The following is a 22,500-nucleotide window of genomic DNA, read 5'->3' as shown; positions in this document are numbered from 1 at the left end:
TCACGAGTTATGTTATGTAATAAACTAATGAGCTCATACTGTCCCCTGGGGGGGTGGGGGGGGGGGGGGGGGGGGGGGGGGGTGTTCAGAGTGGAGCAACAATAAGGAAAAAAGGGAAATAATAATACACAAATAATACAATTACATATTTAATTAGCGTTCTCTGTAGCTGTTGACATGACAAGAAAAAACTAACAACTAACTTTAAACTTAAACCCAATAATAATAATAATAATAATAATAATAGTAATAATAGAAAAAGACAAATTAAATAAAAACATCTCTCCAGGATTCAAACTAGATTCACAGGATGCACTTATACTTCCCAGTGCTTTAAGCTAAATGCTAACGATTGAAAGTGTAGCACGTTAGCATGTATCATGTGCTTCAGAGTGAATGTATACACTCTGCACGGCTCCTAGTGACTCATAAATAAATACTATTGAAAGATAAAAGCATTTTTCATAACCTTTGTCCTTCATTTACTGAATCTGACTTTCTGCTTCCGCCACTGCTAGTTTCTGCTTGTACTGTGTGTGTGTGTGTGTGTGTGTGTGTGTGTGTGTCAGATTTAAGTCCATGTAAACACACTCTGACCTCAATCTTCATGCAGAGAGCAGATTAGTAAATCAGGGTGAGATTGGCTCGTACACAGAGAGGGATTATTAGTAAGTCTGCACGTGATTGGACGGTTTCCCGAATGTTAGCGAGCCTCAAGACTACAGCTGTTGTTGTTTATGTTGTCAACGTTGCTTTGCATTCCTTCTTATTCCCTCTCTTTTATGAAAGCAACAGTTTATCATTTTTGAGAAACACACATATTTGCCTCAATTCAGAAAGAAGTTGTACAAGGCTATCGTCGGTTAGCTTAGCTTAGCCTAGCTCTGTCCAAAGGTCGCCATGACCAGCAGCTCTGGAGCTCACGGAGCAACACGTCAGATCTTATTGGTTCATGAGTGGAAACCAGGACGTGAATCAAAGTGTTCGGATGTGTTGGACGGAGCCCGGCTAGCTGTTTACAGCCTTTATGCTAAGCTAAGCTAACCACCCGGCGGCTGTAGCTTCGTATTCACTGTGCAGACGTGACAAAATGTGAAACTATTATTCGTCTCTAATCGGCACCGGAAGTTCATTTCCACAAAAACCTGTTGTGTGTGTGTGTTCATTAGCTGCATGTGTGTGTGTGTGTGTGTGTGTGTGTGTGTGTGTGTGTGTGTCTACCTCACCTGTATCCATCTTACCTGTGTGTGTGTTTACAGGTGCTGGCCACAGGACTGTCCGGTTTATACTCGTCTCTTCCGGCCCGGCTGCAGGTTTACAGCGACGACTGGCACAGTCTGGACCAGGCCGACTGGCAGCAGGTAACCACGACGACCAGACGGCCTGCGAGTGACAGTGAATGAATGGATGAAACATTAACAAGAATAACTCTTCAAGATAAAATCATTACACAAACTAATCAATACAAAATATGAATGAATGAGGGCCCTGATTGATCGATGACGTCACTACTTCCTGGTTTGAGTCCACAGGTTCCAGCACTCGTCCACTTCCTGCATTCCCTGGACTTCTGCAGCGCTGTTACCAAGGTACACACACACACACACACACGCACACACACACACACACACACACACACACACACAATGACAGCCCTCTGTCCGTCTCGCAGGTCGCTCATCCTTCCATCCGGTCTCAGCTGCTGGGTTACATCTACAACGGCTTCCTGGTCCCGGTCCTGGCTCCGGCCCTGCACAAGGTATGAGGCTTTTATTTTGTAGGAAGCCCTCTTCACTAATCGATGTAGTTTAGTGACGTAGACGGAGGAACAGAATGCTGTTCAGTGGCTCAAGAAGAAATGGGAAGCTTGGAGTTAAGCAGTAACAGCTTCCTGTCAAGAGTTTCACAATAAAAGCCGCCGTCCGCACTGTTGGAATGTCAGCTGAACGAAATCAATATTTACGGATGAATAATGAAACAGGAATCTGTCACGTGACACAACTTGTTCACTTCCTGCCGCCGTGCAGCTGACGGTGGAGGAGGTGATGACCACCACGGCGTACCTGGACCTGTTCCTGCGCTCCATCTCTGAGCCCGCCCTCCTGCAGAGCTTCCTGTCCTTCATCCTGCTGCACGCGCACGACAACGTGCACGTCCTGGACACGCTGGTCAGCAGGGTCAACACGCCCTTCCAGGTAACACGTGCTTCCTCTTCGTCTTCAATGTCCTCTTCCTCGTCGTCGTCCTCTTCCTCTTCTTTGTCCTCGTCCACGTCCCTTCTCCTCTTCCTCGTCCACGTCATCTTCCTCTGCCTCTTTCCTCGTCCGGTCCTCGTCATCTTCCTCTTCCTCGTCCACTTCCTCTTCCTCTTCCTCGTCCTCTTCCTAAGCCTCTTCCTCGTCCGGTCCTCGTCATCTTCCTCTTCCTCGTCCACTTCCTCTTCCTCTTCCTCTTCCTCGTGCTCGTCCTCTTCCTCTTCCTCTTCCTCGTCCTCGGCCTTTTCCTCTTCCTCTTCCTCTTCGTCTTCCTCTTCCACGTCCCCATCCTCGTCCTCTTCTTCGGCCTTTTCCTCGTCCTCTTCCTCAGCCACTTCCTCTTCCTCTTCCTCTTCAATGTCCTCTTCCTCGTCCACGTCATCTTCCTCTGCCTTTTCCTCTTCCTCGTCCTCTTCGTATTCCTTGTCCTGTTCCTCGTTCTCCTCCTCCTCGTCCTCCTCCTCCTCCTCCTCCTCCTCCTCCTCCTCCTCCTCTTCCTCCTCCTCCTCGTCCTCTTCCTCCTCCTCCTCCTCCTCCTCCTCCTCCTCCTCCTCCTCCTCCTCCTCCTCCTCCTCCTCCTCGTCCCCTCTGATCTGTGAGATGAAGCTGACTCTTCCCGTGTGCTCCAGTTGGGCACGGTGTCTCTGGCTCTGTTCAGGACTCTGATTGGTCTCTTCTGTGAGGACGTCATGCTGCAGCTGGTGTTCAGGTGAGTCTCCATGAGGTTCACCTGAGGAGCACATCTCTGGAAGAACAATATTCGTGATGTTTCTTTGTGGAGGCGTCACACACGGCTCCCAGCATGCATCAGAGCTGGTCGAGAGTGATGCATGCTGGGACTGAGCGGTGCCCGTGTGTCCTCAGGTATCTGATTCCCTGCGGCCACCTGAGCGAGACGCAGCGCTCGTCCCTGAAGCGGAGGGACTGCTGCTCCTCCAGCGCCGCCTCCTTCCTGCTCCTCTTGCCCTCCTGGTGTCCCGGGAACCTCCTCAACATCACCTCACGCTCGGAGCACATCCATTGGCCCAAAGGAGCAGGTCGGTATCACCTGACACGCTCGTGTGAATACTTTCCAAACGCGTGGAGCCCACGCTGACTTTGACCTTTGACCTTTCTGCCTGGGTCAGACCTGTCGGTGTCAGACAGCGTCGGTTACTGCCGGGGCTCAGACTTCCTGATGGATGTAAACTACCTGCACTACCTGTGGGACGCGCACCGAGCCATCTCCACCGCCCTCAGGTGAGTGCGTCCTCCTTTGCTCAGATGCTGCTGATCGGAGTCATGTTGTTGTGGTTGTTCGGCTTTGCTCTGCGGGTTCATTCCAGAGAGTGACGGAGGAAACGTTGAGTTTAGGGACATCTGCTGGGCATCTCCTGGTATTCCTTTGTCTGTGTATCTGAGGTAGAAACCGTGATATCGCCCACTGGTTTGTGGACTGCAATTCGCCGCCATCTTGGTTTTAGGTTGTCGCCATTTTGGTTTTTGGTTGACACCATTCTGGTTTTGGGTTGTCGCCATCATATTATTATTATTTATTTTTGTCCAGCATCTTCAGTTCTGATGAGTTTTGTTTCATCTGCAGGGCATGTCGTCTCTGGTCTTCTACGTACGACGGGATCGACCCTCCGCCTCAAGACTACCGATTGGACACAACCGGTTACGACGTCGAAGACGAGGACGAGATCGTGCGGCGCGTCGAGAGCGACTCCATCTGCTCTTTCTCCTTCGCTCCTCCGCCGCCGTCAGCCCTCTCCTCAGATACCGTCTACACCGGCAGCCAGGCCGGACGAGGCGGCCTGGAGCTGGAGTGGGACGACATATTCGCAGACGACGATCCCTCATCGCCGGAGTCGATAGACTCGGCGGCGGCGGCCGCGGAGGTCGACGGGTGCGTCTCGACACCTCGACACATCCAGGAAATGCGACGCACCGCGACCAAGCTGGTGCGCGGCTCCTACGTGGAGGAAGCCGAGTTCGAGGACGATGTTCTGGTCTACGACCTCGTCGCCCAGCGCGAAACAAAGGCGGCCATTTTGGAGCGAATCATGGCAGCAAATCGGCGGGTGCGCGGGAGCGTATCGAACAGCCAGCGGGCGTCGACAGCGGCGGCGTCATCAACGATGGCGGCGACAACGACAACAATGTCGACGACGGCGGGGAAGACCGTCATGGAGACGGTCAACAGTATAATGTCGACGAGGAGGAGGAGCGATGACGGAGGCAAAGAGGAAAGGAGACGGAGTGAGGATTGTGTGAAGGAGGTGAAGAGGAGGAGGAGTGACGACTGTGGGAAGGAGAGAAGGAAGGAGGAAGGAGGAGATGAGAAAAAAAGGATGGACGCACAAGGAGGAGGCCAGTTTTTTACCAACGGCTTCAACGCTAAGAATCACGTCATCGCCGAATGTGACGACGTCGACGAAGACAAAGAGACACACGAGCGACACCTGAGGGGCTTCAAAGCGACTGTCAATCACACGCCGCACAACGCACAACGCCCCACGCCACGTTCAGGGACTTTACCCAACGGCCACCCCGAGGCGGAGCCACGCGACCCTTTGGTGGCCGGCGCAAAGTCTCCGAGTCTCGCCAACAACGACGACTTCCTGTCCCGGTACCACGAGCTCATGCTCTTTTTAGGGGTGGAGCCAGACTGTGACAACGTCACCAACGACATCACCGCATTCAGGAGGCGAGTGCGAGCGCTGAGGCAGAAACTGGAAGAGGAGGAGGTGGAGGAGGCGGTCTTTAGCTTCTCGTGGGATGGCGTGGAGGAGGAAGGAGGAGAGGAGGAGGAAACAATGGAGGAAGAGGAGGGGCGTGGAGCTCCCTTTACAGGTCTGTGTTCTCAACCCGACTGAATAAGATGAAGCGAGTAGCGAAACCTTAAAGAGTCAAACAACATTGAACATTTACATTTAGTTCAACAGAATACTTAATAAACCAGACTAGAACAATTATGTTTTTAGAGGACATTCTTGTCTAATCTTTGGATTAGACTTCTAAAAGAAGTGGATATCGTCACCGTGAAGTCGCTCTCTGTTTTGAAGCCTCGAGTTTGGCATTTTGGCCGACGCCATCTTGATTTTTATATTAAGACGTGACGCGAGGGGGTGGAGCCAAGTACAACCGAACTCTGAATAAGACATTTGTTTGGAGACCACAATCCCAAAAACAGTGAGAAGAATACATGAAGTAATTAAGAGGAAAATAGAATCTTAAACAATACAATTTAAGTCAGATGTCCTAAATCGATAAAGAGCTGCATTGCAACATAATATTCACTTTTTATTGGTTCACTAACCTGTATTTTCCCATCATGCACCAGGTCCGTTCATCAGCGTGCTGTTGTCCCGGCTGGAGAACCTCCTGGAAAACTCCATCGCCGTGAACCTGTTGGTGACGGGCATCCTGGCCCAGCTGGCGTCGTACCCGCAACCTCTTCTGAGATCCTTCCTGCTCGGCAACGATGGCCACGACCAGCCCAACGTACGCACACTGCACCAGGTAACACACACACACAAACACACACACACACACACACACACACACACACACACACACCGTCTGATGCCAACGCTGATGGACACTTTTATTCCCGTAGGTGTTGGTGTCGGTGCACGCTCAGATTGAACGCTACGTGGCGGCCAGGCCAGACTTCCCTGTCCTGGTCACTCAGGCCTGGAGGTTCTTGTTGGCTAAAGACCAAGACAGCAAGTTCAGAGGTTAATGAACACACACACACACACACACACACACACACACACACACACCTCAACCACACACAGACGGGATATGAAACCTCTGCACCAGTTTCTCTAAATAGCTGCAGTAGTACATTAGAGGTACTCTGGTTGAATAGAAGTCTATGCTTCATGTGTTAAAGCTGCATTCTCTCTCCTGACCACCAGGGGGCGACTCCTCTGGTTGTATAGAAGTCTATGCTTCATGTGTTAATGCTGCATTCTCTCTCCTGACCACCAGGGGGCGACTCCTCTGGTTGTATAGAAGTCTCTGCTTCATGTGTTAAAGCTGCATTCTCTCTCCTGACCACCAGGGGGCGACTCCTCTGGTTGTATAGAAGTCTATGCTTCATGTGTTAAAGCTGCATTCTCTCTCCTGACCACCAGGGGGCGACTCCTCTGGTTGTATAGAAGTCTATGCTTCATGTGTTAAAGCTGCATTCTCTCTCCTGACCACCAGGGGGCGACTCCTCTGGTTGTATAGAAGTCTATGCTTCATGTGTTAAAGCTGCATTCTCTCTCCTGACCACCAGGGGGCGACTCCTCTGGTTGTATAGAAGTCTATGCTTCATGTGTTAAAGCTGCATTCTCTCTCCTGACCACCAGGGGGCGACTCCTCTGGTTGTATAGAAGTCTATGCTTCATGTCTTGAAGCCGCATTCTCTCTCCTGACCACCAGGGGGCGACTCCTCTGGTTGTATAGAAGTCTATGCTTCATGTGTTAAAGCCGCATTCTCTCTCCTGACCACCAGGGGGCGACTCCTCTGGTTGTATAGAAGCCTATGCTTCATGTGTTAAAGCCGCATTCTCTCTCCTGACCACCAGGGGGCGACTCCTCTGGTTGTATAGAAGCCTATGCTTCATGTGTTAAAGCTGCATTCTCTCTCCTGACCACCAGGGGGCGACTCCTCTGGTTGTATAGAAGTCTATGCTTCATGTGTTAAAGCTGCATTCTCTCTCCTGACCACCAGGGGGCGACTCCTCTGGTTGTATAGAAGTCTATGCTTCATGTGTTAAAGCTGCATTCTCTCTCCTGACCACCAGGGGGCGACTCCTCTGGTTGTATAGAAGTCTATGCTTCATGTCTTAAAGCCGCATTCTCTCTCCTGACCACCAGGGGGCGACTCCTCTGGTTGTATAGAAGTCTATGCTTCATGTGTTAAAGCTGCATTCTCTCTCCTGACCACCAGGGGGCGACTCCTCTGGTTGTATAGAAGCCTATGCTTCATGTGTTAAAGCTGCATTCTCTCTCCTGACCACCAGGGGGCGACTCCTCTGGTTGTATAGAAGTCTATGCTTCATGTGTTAATGCTGCATTCTCTCTCCTGACCACCAGGGGGCGACTCCTCTGGTTGTATTGAAGTCTATGCTTCATGTGTTAATGCTGCATTCTCTCTCCTGACCACCAGGGGGCGACTCCTCTGGTTGTATAGAAGTCTCTGCTTCATGTGTTAAAGCTGCATTCTCTCTCCTGACCACCAGGGGGCGACTCCTCTGGTTGTATAGAAGTCTATGCTTCATGTGTTAAAGCTGCATTCTCTCTCCTGACCACCAGGGGGCGACTCCTCTGGTTGTATAGAAGTCTATGCTTCATGTGTTAAAGCTGCATTCTCTCTCCTGACCACCAGGGGGCGACTCCTCTGGTTGTATAGAAGTCTATGCTTCATGTGTTAAAGCTGCATTCTCTCTCCTGACCACCAGGGGGCGACTCCTCTGGTTGTATAGAAGTCTATGCTTCATGTGTTAAAGCTGCATTCTCTCTCCTGACCACCAGGGGGCGACTCCTCTGGTTGTATAGAAGTCTATGCTTCATGTCTTAAAGCCGCATTCTCTCTCCTGACCACCAGGGGGCGACTCCTCTGGTTGTATAGAAGTTTATGCTTCATGTGTTAAAGCCGTATTCTCTCTTCTGACCACCAGGGGGCGACTCCTCTGGTTGTATAGAAGCCTATGCTTCATGTGTTAAAGCCGCATTCTCTCTCCTGACCACCAGGGGGCGACTCCTCTGGTTGTATAGAAGTCTATGCTTCATGTGTTAAAGCCGCATTCTCTCTCCTGACCACCAGGGGGCGACTCCTCTGGTTGTATAGAAGTCTATGCTTCATGTCTTAAAGCCGCATTCTCTCTCCTGACCACCAGGGGGCGACTCCTCTGGTTGTATAGAAGTCTATGCTTCATGTGTTAAAGCCGCATTCTCTCTCCTGACCACCAGGGGGCGACTCCTCTGGTTGTATAGAAGTCTATGCTTCATGTGTTAAAGCTGCATTCTCTCTCCTGACCACCAGGGGGCGACTCCTCTGGTTGTATAGAAGCCTATGCTTCATGTGTTAATGCTGCATTCTCTCTCCTGACCACCAGGGGGCGACTCCTCTGGTTGTATAGAAGTCTATGCTTCATGTGTTAAAGCTGCATTCTCTCTCCTGACCACCAGGGGGCGACTCCTCTGGTTGTATAGAAGCCTATGCTTCATGTGTTAAAGCCGCATTCTCTCTCCTGACCACCAGGGGGCGACTCCTCTGGTTGTATAGAAGTCTATGCTTCATGTGTTAAAGCTGCATTCTCTCTCCTGACCACCAGGGGGCGACTCCTCTGGTTGTATAGAAGTCTATGCTTCATGTGTTAAAGCTGCATTCTCTCTCCTGACCACCAGGGGGCGACTCCTCTGGTTGTATAGAAGTCTATGCTTCATGTGTTAAAGCTGCATTCTCTCTCCTGACCACCCCGTTTGCGTCCCAGACTGCCTCCGTTCTCGGTCCGGCGACCCCATCCCGGACCCGTGTCCCCCCAGCGGCTCGGTGAGGACCGTGCCGGTCTTGCCTCCTCTCGCCGTCCTGCCCCCCTGCCCCCCCGTCCCCCCTCAGGCCAAGAGCCGGGTGTTCGCCATCGTCCTGTTCGCCGAGTTCCTGAAGGAGCTGGCCGCCGTCGCCCAGGAGCACAGCGTCGCCCTCGAATGCACCGCGGAGGAGTGACAGGACTGTAATACTGTGGATATCACAGTATTTACATGTACAGTGTGTATATATATTCCTAACAGTACTTGAATACGGTATTTATATGTTGGTGAAAAGGATTTGATTGTTTTGAAGGAGAAGTTCTCTTTATGTTTGTGCATCAAATACTTTTCTGCACCGTTTTGCACTTCCTTGTTGATGTGGAACAAATGTCCGTTATTTAAACCGTTTACCAACGCGTGGACTTAAAGGGTTAAAGGTTTGGAAGTCAATAGTTAACATTAGAGGCAAAGCAGTCAATGTTTAACTCCCTTCTTGTTGCTCCAATATGACTTCCTCTTTAATAACACACCGCATGCCATAGTTACAGATTATGAATCTCCCGTCGCTGCAGAACGGTAAACACACACCGGCCCTTTAAGTGAACGTCTGTGTGTCAAACTACACACACAGAGTGTGTAGAGGAGCTCTCCAGTTGTGTTGTTGTGCGTCTTCAGACAGAAGAGGCTTCACCTTCAGGAGGTTTTTGGCTATTTATTCTTAAAGCTGATTTTTTAATCGGATGTAATGCAGTTTTAATACTGAAAAAGATGAAAAGGGGGCAGAGCATCGATCATGTGCACCTGTTTGTGTGTTCCTGTTGTGTCTTTACACACACACACACACACACACACACACACACACACACACACACACACACACACACACACACACACTGAGAGTAATGTCAAAGCCTTACTTTAACCGACAGAGATTTTAGTGCAAGAAACCAAGATGCAAAGTGAGATGAATCTAAATCATTATGCAGATATTATATATATATATATATATATATATATATATATATATATATATATATATATATATATATATATATATTATCATCAGATGTATATTTGTTCTCATTTCCACTTCTATCAATGTGCATTTCATTGTTTTTAGTGTAGTGTGATTTTAGACCTTTGTCACTGTGCTGCGTTCAGGTCGAGTGGGAAATCGGATATCTGCAACAGAAAATACTTTTTCTTCTCAAAAGAGATATGGCGAATGATTTTGCCGACTTTGATGTGAGTGCAGGCTTCACTCTGACGTCATGCCTGCTGTGGGCCGATGCCGCCCCCTGCTGGTGAAGCACAGCATGCGCCTCTTAGCCGTCTGCTTTTTGAATAAACTGTGGCCAAAATGACGTAAAAAATAATAATTAAAAAAATGATTTTGACAACATGGTGCATGTGTTTGTTTGTTGGTTGTTGTGTTTGTTATTGATTACACGTTGCTTTGGCTCCAGGTGAAAGCTCGTATCTCCAGGTGTGTTGACATTGAAGTTTTAAATCCTTCTTCTTCAGATAAATAAACTCTTTAAATGCATTCATGTAGATTAAACTAGTTATTGACAGATATAATAAACAAAAACATGCTCAATCACTACTTTTAATTTGAGTACTTGAAGTATACATTTTACTGAGAATAACTACTTTTCTTTACTTGCAAGTAAGGTTTTGAATGCTGGACACGTGCAGTATTTTATTAGTAGTATTAGTAGTATTAGAAGTATTAATAGTATTTGTAGTATTAGTATTATTAGTATTATTAGAAGTATTAGTATTATTAGTAGTATTTGTAGTATTAGTATTATTAGAAGTATTAGTATTATTAGTAGTATTAGTAGTATTTGTAGTATTAGTAGTATTAGTATTATTAGAAGTATTAGTATTATTAATAGTATTAGTAGTATTTGTAGTATTTGTAGTAGTATTAGTAGTATTAGTAGTAATATTAGTAGTATTTGTAGTATTTGTAGTAGTATTAGTAGTATTTGTAGTAGTATTAGTAGTATTAGTAGTATTTGTAGTAGTATTAGTAGTATTTGTAGTAGTATTTGTAGTATTAGTAGTATTTGTAGTAGTATTAGTAGTATTAGTAGTAATATTAGTAGTATTTGTAGTATTTGTAGTAGTATTAGTAGTATTTGTAGTAGTATTTGTAGTATTAGTAGTATTTGTAGTAGTATTAGTAGTATTAGTAGTATTAGTTTCACTGCAGTAGCTGAGTCTTTGAGAAACTGTGGGGAGCGACTTCCTGTTGGTAACAGGTGATGAAGGTGATGAAGGTGATGAAGGTGATGAAGGTGATGAAGGTGATGAAGGTGATGAAGGTGATGAAGGTGATGGGGGTGATGAAGGTGATGAAGGTGATGAAGGTGATGGGGGTGATGGGGGTGATGAAGGTGATGGGGGTGATGGGGGTGATGAAGGTGATGGGGGTGATGAAGGTGATGAAGGTGATGAAGGTGATGGGGGTGATGGGGGTGATGAAGGTGATGGGGGTGATGAAGGTGATGGGGGTGATGAAGGTGATGGGGGTGATGAAGGTGATGAAGGTGATGGGGGTGATGGGGGTGATGAAGGTGATGGGGGTGATGAAGGTGATGGGGGTGATGAAGGTGATGGGGGTGATGAAGGTGATGAAGGTGATGGGGGTGATGGGGGTGATGAAGGTGATGGGGGTGATGAAGATGATGAAGGTGATGAAGGTGATGAAGGTGATGAAGGTGATGGGGGTGATGGGGGTGATGGGGGTGATGAAGGTGATGAAGGTGATGAAGGTGATGGGGGTGATGGGGGTGATGAAGGTGATGGGGGTGATGAAGGTGATGAAGGTGATGGGGGTGATGAAGGTGATGAAGGTGATGAAGGTGATGAAGGTGATGGGGGTGATGGGGGTGATGAAGGTGATGAAGGTGATGGGGGTGATGGGGGTGATGGGGGTGATGAAGGTGATGAAGGTGATGGGGGTGATGAAGGTGATGAAGGTGATGAAGGTGATGAAGGTGATGGGGGTGATGGGGGTGATGAAGGTGATGAAGGTGATGGGGCTGATGGGGGTGATGAAGGTGATGGGGGTGATGGGGGTGATGAAGGTGATGAAGGTGATGGGGCTGATGGGGGTGATGAAGGTGATGGGGGTGATGGGGGTGATGAAGGTGATGGGGGTGATGAAGGTGATGAAGGTGATGGGGGTGATGAAGGTGATGGGGGTGATGAAGGTGATGAAGGTGATGGGGGTGATGAAGGTGATGAAGGTGATGAAGGTGATGAAGGTGATGGGGGTGATGGGGGTGATGAAGGTGATGAAGGTGATGGGGCTGATGGGGGTGATGAAGGTGATGGGGGTGATGAAGGTGATGAAGGTGATGGGGCTGATGGGGGTGATGAAGGTGATGGGGGTGATGGGGGTGATGAAGGTGATGGGGGTGATGAAGGTGATGAAGGTGATGGGGGTGATGGGGGTGATGAAGGTGATGAAGGTGATGGGGGTGATGGGGGTGATGAAGGTGATGAAGGTGATGAAGGTGATGAAGGTGATGGGGGTGATGGGGGTGATGAAGGTGATGGGGGTGATGGGGGTGATGAAGGTGATGGGGGTGATGAAGGTGATGAAGGTGATGGGGGTGATGGGGGTGATGGGGGTGATGAAGGTGATGGGGGTGATGAAGGTGATGGGGGTGATGGGGGTGATGAAGGTGATGAAGGTGATGAAGGTGATGGGGGTGATGGGGGTGATGAAGGTGATGGGGGTGATGGGGGTGATGAAGGTGATGGGGGTGATGAAGGTGATGAAGGTGATGAAGGTGATGGGGGTGATGAAGGTGATGGGGGTGATGAAGGTGATGGGGGTGATGAAGGTGATGAAGGTGATGGGGGTGATGGGGGTGATGAAGGTGATGGGGGTGATGAAGATGATGAAGGTGATGAAGGTGATGAAGGTGATGAAGGTGATGGGGGTGATGGGGGTGATGGGGGTGATGAAGGTGATGAAGGTGATGAAGGTGATGGGGGTGATGGGGGTGATGAAGGTGATGGGGGTGATGAAGGTGATGAAGGTGATGGGGGTGATGAAGGTGATGAAGGTGATGAAGGTGATGGGGGTGATGGGGGTGATGAAGGTGATGAAGGTGATGGGGGTGATGGGGGTGATGGGGGTGATGAAGGTGATGAAGGTGATGGGGGTGATGAAGGTGATGAAGGTGATGAAGGTGATGAAGGTGATGGGGGTGATGGGGGTGATGAAGGTGATGAAGGTGATGGGGCTGATGGGGGTGATGAAGGTGATGGGGGTGATGGGGGTGATGAAGGTGATGAAGGTGATGGGGCTGATGGGGGTGATGAAGGTGATGGGGGTGATGGGGGTGATGAAGGTGATGGGGGTGATGAAGGTGATGAAGGTGATGGGGGTGATGAAGGTGATGGGGGTGATGAAGGTGATGAAGGTGATGGGGGTGATGAAGGTGATGAAGGTGATGAAGGTGATGAAGGTGATGGGGGTGATGGGGGTGATGAAGGTGATGAAGGTGATGGGGCTGATGGGGGTGATGAAGGTGATGGGGGTGATGAAGGTGATGAAGGTGATGGGGCTGATGGGGGTGATGAAGGTGATGAGGGTGATGAGGTGATGAAGGGATGGGGGGATGGGGGTGATGAAGGTGATGAAGGTGATGGGTGGTGATTGAAGGGTGATGAAGGTGATGAGGGTGATGGGGGTGGATGAAGGTGATGAAGGGTGATGAAGGTGATGAAGGTGATGGGGGTGATGAGGTGATGAAGGTGATGAGGGTTGATGGGGGTGATGAGGTGATGGAAGGTGTATGAAGGTGATGGGGGTGATGAGGGTGATGGGGTGATGAAGGGTGATGAGGTGATGGGGGTGATGAAGGATGAGGGTGAGGAAGGTGATGAGGGTGATGAAGGTGATGAAGTTGATGGGGGTGATGAAGGTTATGCAGGTGATGGGGGTGATGAAGGTGATGGGGTGATGGGGGTGATGAAGGTGATGGAGGTGATGAAGGTGATGAAGGTGATGAAGGTGATGGGGGTGATGGGGGTGATGAAGGTGATGAAGGTGATGGGGGTGATGAAGGTGATGAAGGTGATGAAGGTGATGAAGGTGATGGGGGTGATGGGGGTGATGAAGGTGATGAAGGTGATGGGGGTGATGGGGGTGATGAAGGTGATGAAGGTGATGGGGGTGATGAAGGTGATGGGGGTGATGAAGGTGATGAAGGTGATGGGGGTGATGAAGGTGATGAAGGTGATGAAGGTGATGGGGTGATGAAGGTGATGAAGGTGATGGGGGTGATGGGGGTGATGAAGGTGATGGGGGTGATGAAGGTGATGAAGGTGATGGGGGTGATGAAGGTGATGGGGGTGATGAAGGTGATGAAGGTGATGAAGGTGATGAAGGTGATGGGGGTGATGGGGGTGATGAAGGTGATGAAGGTGATGGGGCTGATGGGGGTGATGAAGGTGATGGGGGTGATGAAGGTGATGAAGGTGATGGGGGTGATGAAGGTGATGAAGGTGATGGGGGTGATGGGGGTGATGAAGGTGATGAAGGTGATGGGGGTGATGAAGGTGATGAAGGTGATGGGGGTGATGGGGGTGATGAAGGTGATGAAGGTGATGAAGGTGATGAAGGTGATGGGGGTGATGGGGGTGATGAAGGTGATGGGGGTGATGGGGGTGATGAAGGTGATGAAGGTTATGAAGGTGATGGGGGTGATGGGGGTGATGGGGGTGATGAAGGTGATGGGGGTGATGAAGGTGATGGGGGTGATGGGGGTGATGAAGGTGATGAAGGTGATGAAGGTGATGGGGGTGATGAAGGTGATGAAGGTGATGGGGGTGATGAAGGTGATGGGGGTGATGAAGGTGATGAAGGTGATGGGGGTGATGAAGGTGATGGGGGTGATGAAGGTGATGGGGGTGATGAAGGTGATGAAGGTGATGGGGGTGATGAAGGTGATGAAGGTGATGAAGGTGATGAAGGTGATGGGGTGATGAAGGTGATTAAGGTGATGAAGGTGATGAAGGTGATGAAGGTGATGGGGGTGATGGGGGTTGTCCTCAGACTGCTCCACCAGAAGATGTTCTGAGTCTGGACCCGTGAGGTAGAGATGAGCTCTTTGGTCTCATCCAATCAGGAAGCATCACCCCGACGGTTCTTCATCCCTTCGCTTATTTATACGTGAATAAAACATAAAAACCTGCTTCTTGACTTCCATCTACAGCCAGTAACCAGTAACCAGTAACCAGTAACCAGTAACCAGTTCATTCACTGGTTGAGATGGTTTCTTCAGTGGAAAGAAAACATGTATTTCACTCATTTGTCTATTTTTCCTAATCTGCATATTTGAACACAACATTTCATGAAATATTTTATTTTCATTTTTCAGGCTTTGCATTTATCTTTAATCCAACATATAATGCTAATGTTTCTCTGCAGTCCGTTGAACTCACATGGATAAATAACGTAGAGTCATCAGCAGACATTTTCAATCGCTTTGAGAGGAAGTCTAACGTTGTTGAGTGGATGAAATGTCACGAGGAACATCGTCTGTGTGGTTCACAACGAGACAACGAGGTCCACGAGCTGCTGAGGAGCTGAGCATCCTGTTTCAGGGTGAAGCTCGACTGTGGTGGATTACTCAGTTCCTGAACACAGAGAGGGGGGGGGGGGGGTAACAGGGTAGAGATACCTAGAGGACAGAGAGAGAGAGAATAAGGGTGGGTCTAGATGTCGAGAGGGAAGGTACAGTGAGACAAATGTGCCAAAGTATGCGGACGTCTAAATATCAGCACCAGGTTTGAACTGAGTCTCTCTGCGATGCTCCTCGAAGGGCTTGAGGTCACTTCTTAATGCTCTTGAGGTTAGACTTCATCTTCCTGTCGTCAGGGTATTCCAGACGGTTCTTTCCCAACGTCCTCCAGCTCTTCCCGGGGAACCCGATCTAGAACCTGCTCTCCGGTGTGTTCTGGGTCGACCCCCAGGGCCCATTACCTCTAAAGGGAGGGGTCCAGGATGATCCAGGGCCCATTACCTCTAAAGGGAGGGGTCCAGGATGATCCAGGGCCCATTACCTCTAAAGGGAGGGGTCCAGGATGATCCAGGGCCCATTACCTCTAAAGGGAGGGGACCTGGAGGATCCAGGGCCCATTACTTCTAAAGGGAGGGGTCCAGGATGATCCAGGGCCCATTACTTCTAAAGGGAGGGGTCCAGGATGATCCAGGGCCCATTACCTCTAAAGGGAGGGGTCCAGGATGATCCAGGGCCCATTACCTCTAAAGGGAGGGGTCCAGGATGATCCAGGGCCCATTACCTCTAAAGGGAGGGGACCTGGAGGATCCAGGGCCCATTACCTCTAAAGGGAGGGGTCCAGGATGATCCAGGGCCCATTACCTCTAAAGGGAGGGGACCTGGAGGATCCAGGGCCCATTATTTCTAAAGGGAGGGGTCCTGGAGGATCCAGGGCCCATTACCTCTAAAGGGAGGGGCCCAGGATGATCCAGGGCCCATTACCTCTAAAGGGGGGGGTCCAGGATGATCCAGGGCCCATTATTTCTAAAGGGAGGGGTCCTGGAGGATCCAGGGCCCATTACCTCTAAAGGGAGGGGTCCAGGATGATCCAGGGCCCATTACATCTAAAGGGAGGGGTCCAGGATGATCCAGGGCCCATTATTTCTAAAGGGAGGGGTCCTGGAGGATCCAGGGCCCATTACCTCTAAAGGGAGGGGTCCAGGATGATCCAGGGCCCATTACATCTAAAGGGAGGGGACCTGGAGGATCCAGGGCCCATTACCTCTAAAGGGAGGGGTCCAGGATGATCCAGGGCCCATTACCTCTAAAGGGAGGGGTCCAGGATGATCCAGGGCCCATTACCTCTAAAGGGAGGGGACCTGGAGGATCCAGGGCCCATTACCTCTAAAGGGAGGGGTCCAGGATGATCCAGGGCCCATTACCTCTAAAGGGAGGGGACCTGGAGGATCCAGGGCCCATTATTTCTAAAGGGAGGGGTCCTGGAGGATCCAGGGCCCATTACCTCTAAAGGGAGGGGCCCAGGATGATCCAGGGCCCATTACCTCTAAAGGGGGGGGTCCAGGATGATCCAGGGCCCATTATTTCTAAAGGGAGGGGTCCTGGAGGATCCAGGGCCCATTACCTCTAAAGGGAGGGGTCCAGGATGATCCAGGGCCCATTACATCTAAAGGGAGGGGTCCAGGATGATCCAGGGCCCATTATTTCTAAAGGGAGGGGTCCTGGAGGATCCAGGGCCCATTACCTCTAAAGGGAGGGGTCCAGGATGATCCAGGGCCCATTACATCTAAAGGGAGGGGACCTGGAGGATCCAGGGCCCATTACCTCTAAAGGGAGGGGTCCAGGATGATCCAGGGCCCATTACCTCTAAAGGGAGGGGTCCTGGAGGATCCAGGGCCCATTACCTCTAAAGGGAGGGGCCCAGGATGATCCAGGGCCCATTACCTCTAAAGGGAGGGGTCCAGGATGATCCAGGGCCCATTACCTCTAAAGGGAGGGGTCCTGGAGGATCCAAGGCCCATTACCTCTAAAGGGAGGGGTCCTGGAGGATCCAGGGCCCATTACCTCTAAAGGGGGGGGGGGGGGGGGTCCTGGAGGATCCTGACCCCATGCTGGACCCCCTCAGTGAGGGAATCTCCATTCAGACACTTGTAGTCGCCATATCATTTGATGAGGGTCGTAATAATGATGTTTTACCACAAAAACAATTCCCATTGAACGTGTCGGAGGAGACAAACCAGGTGGTTGTTGAGGAAGGGAGGCAAAACATTAGTCGTTGGTGGGATGAGAGACAAGAGAGAAGAGAGGGGGAGGAAGAGAGAGAGGAAGAGAGAGAGAGAGCGGAAGAGAGAGAGAGAGCGGAAGAGAGAGAGAGAGAGGAAGAGAGAGATCACAAAGCAGAAAGCTCACAGTGGAGGAGAAGCAACAGAATAAAGAGAAGAGACTCTACAGAGATCTGGAGATGAAGTCGTGGAGTCGCCTCTGCTTCCTCGGTGAGTTCAGAGTCCTTAAACTCTTTCCAGAGGGACGTCTTAAGAGGAACTAAAGGGTGATTTATTGATTCAAACTAAACACATATTTAAACCCCGGTTCAGATGGTTGAACGCTGCAGACGCCTCGTGGCTCCATTAACGGCTCCCAGCGACGTCCATTTTAATCACTTTCAAGGCCTTGATTTAGTCTCAAATCTACACTCGAATGTCCTGGAGTGACTTTCAGGTTCATTCAAGGACTCAGGACGTATGAATGAAGTAACACGGAGCATTCAAATGATATGGAGGAACACTTAAGAGTGACTTTAAAGTGAATTTCCAGGAAATTTTAAAGCAAAATATTTCAAGAAATAGGAAATCTAAATTTTTATTTATTATTATTTCTTTGTTTTTTATTAGGTTTATGTTCCCTGAATTTTCTAATCAGCACATCCTCATTTAATCAGCTTAAATGTGCAGAATAATGCAGGAATTTATTTATCTTCACTATTCAATATGAACCTAAAAACATCTAAATTTATATTCATTTCTTTTGAAGATGGGAGGCATCAGGCAATGATTCATTCATTAATTAATTATTCAAACATAAAATAAATCTAATGACGTCACTCGACGCTCAAGCTCCGGTTTCCAGATCACAGCAACCGACAGCACAGAGGTCAAAGGTTGGAGGTCAAAGTAGAATAAAGTGGAAATATATCATTCTCTTTGTCCGTACGTTAGCCAGCATTTGGGTAATTATTATGAATAAAAATGTCTGCAGTACAAAGTAAAACATCATTTTTTGTTTGACGTTTCTGCTCTGATCTTTCTCTCTTTCTGTTTCAGTTATAGCAATTTCTTCAATTTCCAGAGGACAAAATGTCATGACTGTTGCTCCAGGTGCGTTGACAACAAGCGGTTTATCGTGGATCAGGTTTAGTTGAGTCCTGTTCTGTATTGATGTGGTTTTCAGTGTTTTAAATGAGCAGCATCACCACGCTGAGTGTGAGGTTGATTTGGATGTTTTATGGCTCGTTTTTAGCTTCTGAAACTGTTTTGAAGTGACATAAACAAGTACAAGTAGCTCCGCCCCTCACCAAGATGTTGACAGCAAGAAAAACAAGATGGCGACAACAAGAAAACCAAGATGGCGACAGCAAAGAAAAACAAGATGGCGACAGCAAGAAAACCAAGATGGTGACAGCAAGAAAACCAAGATGGTGACAGCAAGAAACCAAGATGGCGACAGCAAAAAAAACAAAATGACGACAGCAAGAAACCAAGATGGCGACAGCAAGAAACCAAGATGGTGGCAAGAAAACCAAGATGGCGACAGCAAGAAAACCAAGATGGCGACAGCAAGAAAACCAAGATGGTGACAGCAAGAAAACCAAGATGGTGACAGCAAGAAACCAAGATGGTGACAGCAAAAAAAACCAAGATGACGACAGCAAAGAAAAACAAGATGGTGACAGCAAGAAACCAAGATGACGACAGCAAGAAAACCAAGATGGCGACAGCAAGAAAACCAAGATGGCGATAGCAAGAAACCAAGATGGCAACAGCAAAGAAAAACAAGATGGCGACAGCAAGAAAACCAAGATGGTGACAGCAAGAAAACCAAGATGGTGACAGCAAGAAACCAAGATGGCGACAGCAAAAAAAACAAGATGACGACAGCAAGAAACCAAGATGGTGACAGCAAGAAAACCAAGATGGCGACAGCAAGAAACCAAGATGGTGACAGCAAGAAAACCAAGATGGCGACAGCAAAAAAAACAAGATGACGACAGCAAGAAACCAAGATGGTGACAGCAAGAAAACCAAGATGGCGACAGCAAGAAAACCAAGATGGCGACAGCAAGAAAACCAAGATGGCGACAGCAAGAAAACCAAGATGGCGACAGCAAGAAACCAAGATGGTGACAGCAAGAAAACCAAGATGGCGACAGCAAAAAAAAACAAGATGACGACAGCAAGAAACCAAGATGGTGACAGCAAGAAACCAAGATGGTGACAGCAAGAAACCAAGATGGCGACAGCAAAAAAAAACAAGATGGCGACAGCAAAAAAAAACAAGATGGCGACAGCAAGAAAACCAAGATGGCGAAAAAAAGAAAGAAAAGATGCCGAAGGCCATAAACCGAGATGGCAACAGCAAAAAAACCTAAGATGGCGACAATTAAAAACCAAGATGGCAACGGCCTAAAAAACTAAAATTGCGAAAGCCAAAATGCTGAACTCGAGTCTTGAAATCAGCAGTCCACAAACCAATGGGTTCCCTTACAGAGAGGCCTGAACCACTTTGTGAACCACCATGTGTTGTACTGTCAAGTCCTCTGGTGTGAAAGTGAACGTGTCGGTTGTGACTCAATGTGTCGTAGTGAGCATCACGGGGGCTCAGTGCTGCCCACTTCCTGTATCTGCTGTACTGGTGCTGCGACAGAGAGGATGTGGTCTCGGGCCTCAGACTCTGATCCTGTGTGTGTTTGTCATGTCTAATCCAGATCCTCAAGGGACCCCCAGCCCGTTACCAAGTGAAACCTCCTCGTCCCCTCAGAGTCGAACATCGGCCAACGCAACGGATCCAACCGTCTCCACGGTAACAGCCAGTTAACCCCGTGTTTAAGAGACGATTTACGCTCTTTCTCTCTCTGAGATGATGAATACATCCTGGTGACCAGCTGTTTTACTGGTTGATGATGGTGCTGAACGGAAAGGAGCTTTCTGGAACGTCGAAAAATGAAACAAAAGAAAGTTATATTTTCCTTGAAACCGTGTTTAATGAGCTAAAACACCAGCAATGTACTTACAAAACTTAAGATAACTAGGAAACAATACAGCAGTGGTGGAAAGTAACTCCGTACTTTAATTGACTTTAATTGAAACATTGCATTTGTTACTTCATTACATTGTTTAGTTACTTTTTGATTTAATAGTGACACATATTCAACAGATTATTAGTATAATAAAGTAGGGTGAAAATTTACAAGCTACGTAATTAAGATATATCTTATCTGCACCACTGAAGTATTTAAAATACAATAATATAAGTATTTTATTTGAGTAGATATTGATGCTTTAATTCAAAGTTGACCTGCAGCACTTTGACATGTGGCATTTCTACAGCAAGCTGCTTCTGTAGCTCGACACTTTATATTAAAAAGCAACCGTGGAGGTTAGCGACACCTTGGAGGTTAGCGACACCTTGGAGGGTTAGCGACACTTTGGAGGTTAGCGACACCTTGGAGGTTAGCGACACCTTGGAGGGTTAGCGACACTTTGGAGGTTAGCGACACCTTGGAGGTTAGCGACACCTTGGAGGGTTAGCGACACTTTGGAGGTTAGCGACACCGTGGAGGTTAGCGAAACCTTGGAGGTTAGCGACACCGTGGAGGTTAGCGACACTTTGGAGGTTAGCGACACCGTGGAGGTTAGCGACACCGTGGAGGTTAGCGACACCGTGGAGGTTAGCGACACTTTGGAGGTTAGCGACACCTTGGAGGTTAGCGACACTTTGGAGGTTAGCGACACCATGGAGGTTAGCGACACCTTGGAGGTTAGCGACACCTTGGAGGTTAGCGACACTTTGGAGGTTAGCGACACCGTGGAGGTTAGCGACACCGTGGAGGTTAGCGACACTTTGGAGGATAGCGACACCTTGGAGGTTAGCGACACCTTGGAGGTTAGCGACACCTTGGAGGTTAGCGACTCCGTGGAGGTTAGCGACACCTTGGAGGTTAGCGACACCGTGGAGGTTAGCGACACCTTGGAGGTTAGCGACACTTTGGAGGTTAGCGACACCTTGGAGGTTAGCGAAACCTTGGAGGTTAGCGACACCTTGGAGGTTAGCGACACCGTGGAGGTTAGCGACACCGTGGAGGTTAGCGACACTTTGGAGGTTAGCGACACCTTGGAGGTTAGCGACACTTTGGAGGTTAGCGACACCATGGAGGTTAGCGACACCTTGGAGGTTAGCGACACCTTGGAGGTTAGCGACACTTTGGAGGTTAGCGACACCGTGGAGGTTAGCGACACCGTGGAGGTTAGCGACACTTTGGAGGTTAGCGACACCTTGGAGGTTAGCGACACCATGGAGGTTAGCGACACCTTGGAGGTTAGCGACTCCGTGGAGGTTAGCGACACCGTGGAGGTTAGCGACACCGTGGAGGTTAGCGACTCCGTGGAGGTTAGCGACACTTTGGAGGTTAGCGACACCGTAGAGGTTAGCGACACCTTGGAGGTTAGCGACTCCGTGGAGGTTAGCGACACCGTGGAGGTTAGCGACTCCGTCGAGGTTAGCGACACCGTGGAGGTTAGCGACACCGTGGAGGTTAGCGACTCTGTCGAGGTTAGCGACACCGTGGAGGTTAGCGACTCCGTGGAGGTTAGCGACTCCGTGGAGGTTAGCGACACTTTGGAGGTTAGCGACACCTTGGAGGTTAGCGACACCGTGGAGGTTAGCGACTCCGTGGAGGTTAGCGACACCGTGGAGGTTAGCGACTCCGTCGAGGTTAGCAACACCGTGGAGGTTAGCGACTCCGTCGAGGTTAGCGACACCGTGGAGGTTAGCGACACCGTGGAGGTTAGCGACACCGTGGAGGTTAGCGACTCCGTCGAGGTTAGCGACACCGTGGAGGTTAGCGACACCGTGGAGGTTAGCGACACCGTGGAGGTTAGCGACACTTTGGAGGTTAGCGACACTTT

The 22,500-nt window shown here is 49.2% G+C and overlaps 2 protein-coding genes across 4 annotated transcripts in view; both read left to right on the top strand.

The window, feature by feature from the left end:
• The window catches only part of LOC117747497 (protein FAM160A1-like), a 16,538-nt gene extending 6,816 nt beyond the window's left edge, over positions 1–9,722 (top strand). The window contains exons 6-16 of the mRNA XM_034556771.1: positions 1,260–1,361; positions 1,533–1,589; positions 1,673–1,759; positions 2,028–2,195; positions 2,885–2,964; positions 3,120–3,292; positions 3,383–3,494; positions 3,838–5,090; positions 5,581–5,759; positions 5,857–5,977; positions 8,732–9,722. Of these exons, the coding sequence (XP_034412662.1) occupies positions 1,260–1,361; positions 1,533–1,589; positions 1,673–1,759; positions 2,028–2,195; positions 2,885–2,964; positions 3,120–3,292; positions 3,383–3,494; positions 3,838–5,090; positions 5,581–5,759; positions 5,857–5,977; positions 8,732–8,964 (2,565 nt within the window). The 3' untranslated portion in view covers positions 8,965–9,722. The remainder of the gene's footprint in view (positions 1–1,259; positions 1,362–1,532; positions 1,590–1,672; positions 1,760–2,027; positions 2,196–2,884; positions 2,965–3,119; positions 3,293–3,382; positions 3,495–3,837; positions 5,091–5,580; positions 5,760–5,856; positions 5,978–8,731) is intronic.
• Positions 9,723–17,613: 7,891 nt separating this feature from the next.
• LOC117747561 (mucin-5AC) overlaps positions 17,614–22,500 on the top strand; it is a 10,165-nt gene continuing 5,278 nt past the window's right edge. For 2 of the 3 annotated variants that reach the window (XM_034556898.1, XM_034556896.1), the window contains exons 1-3: positions 17,615–17,811; positions 18,640–18,693; positions 20,301–20,395. In XM_034556898.1, coding sequence (XP_034412789.1) covers positions 17,781–17,811; positions 18,640–18,693; positions 20,301–20,395 — 180 coding nt within the window. In that variant the 5' untranslated portion in view covers positions 17,615–17,780. Of the gene's footprint in view, positions 17,812–18,639; positions 18,694–20,300; positions 20,396–22,500 lie in introns of all 3 variants that reach the window. The other variant, XM_034556897.1, reaches the window with a different exon arrangement.

The sequence above is a fragment of the Cyclopterus lumpus genome, chromosome 18, assembly GCF_009769545.1.
Source record: "Cyclopterus lumpus isolate fCycLum1 chromosome 18, fCycLum1.pri, whole genome shotgun sequence".
Taxonomy (NCBI): Eukaryota; Metazoa; Chordata; class Actinopteri; order Perciformes; family Cyclopteridae; genus Cyclopterus; species Cyclopterus lumpus.
This window is presented reverse-complemented; position numbering and strand designations above follow the sequence as displayed.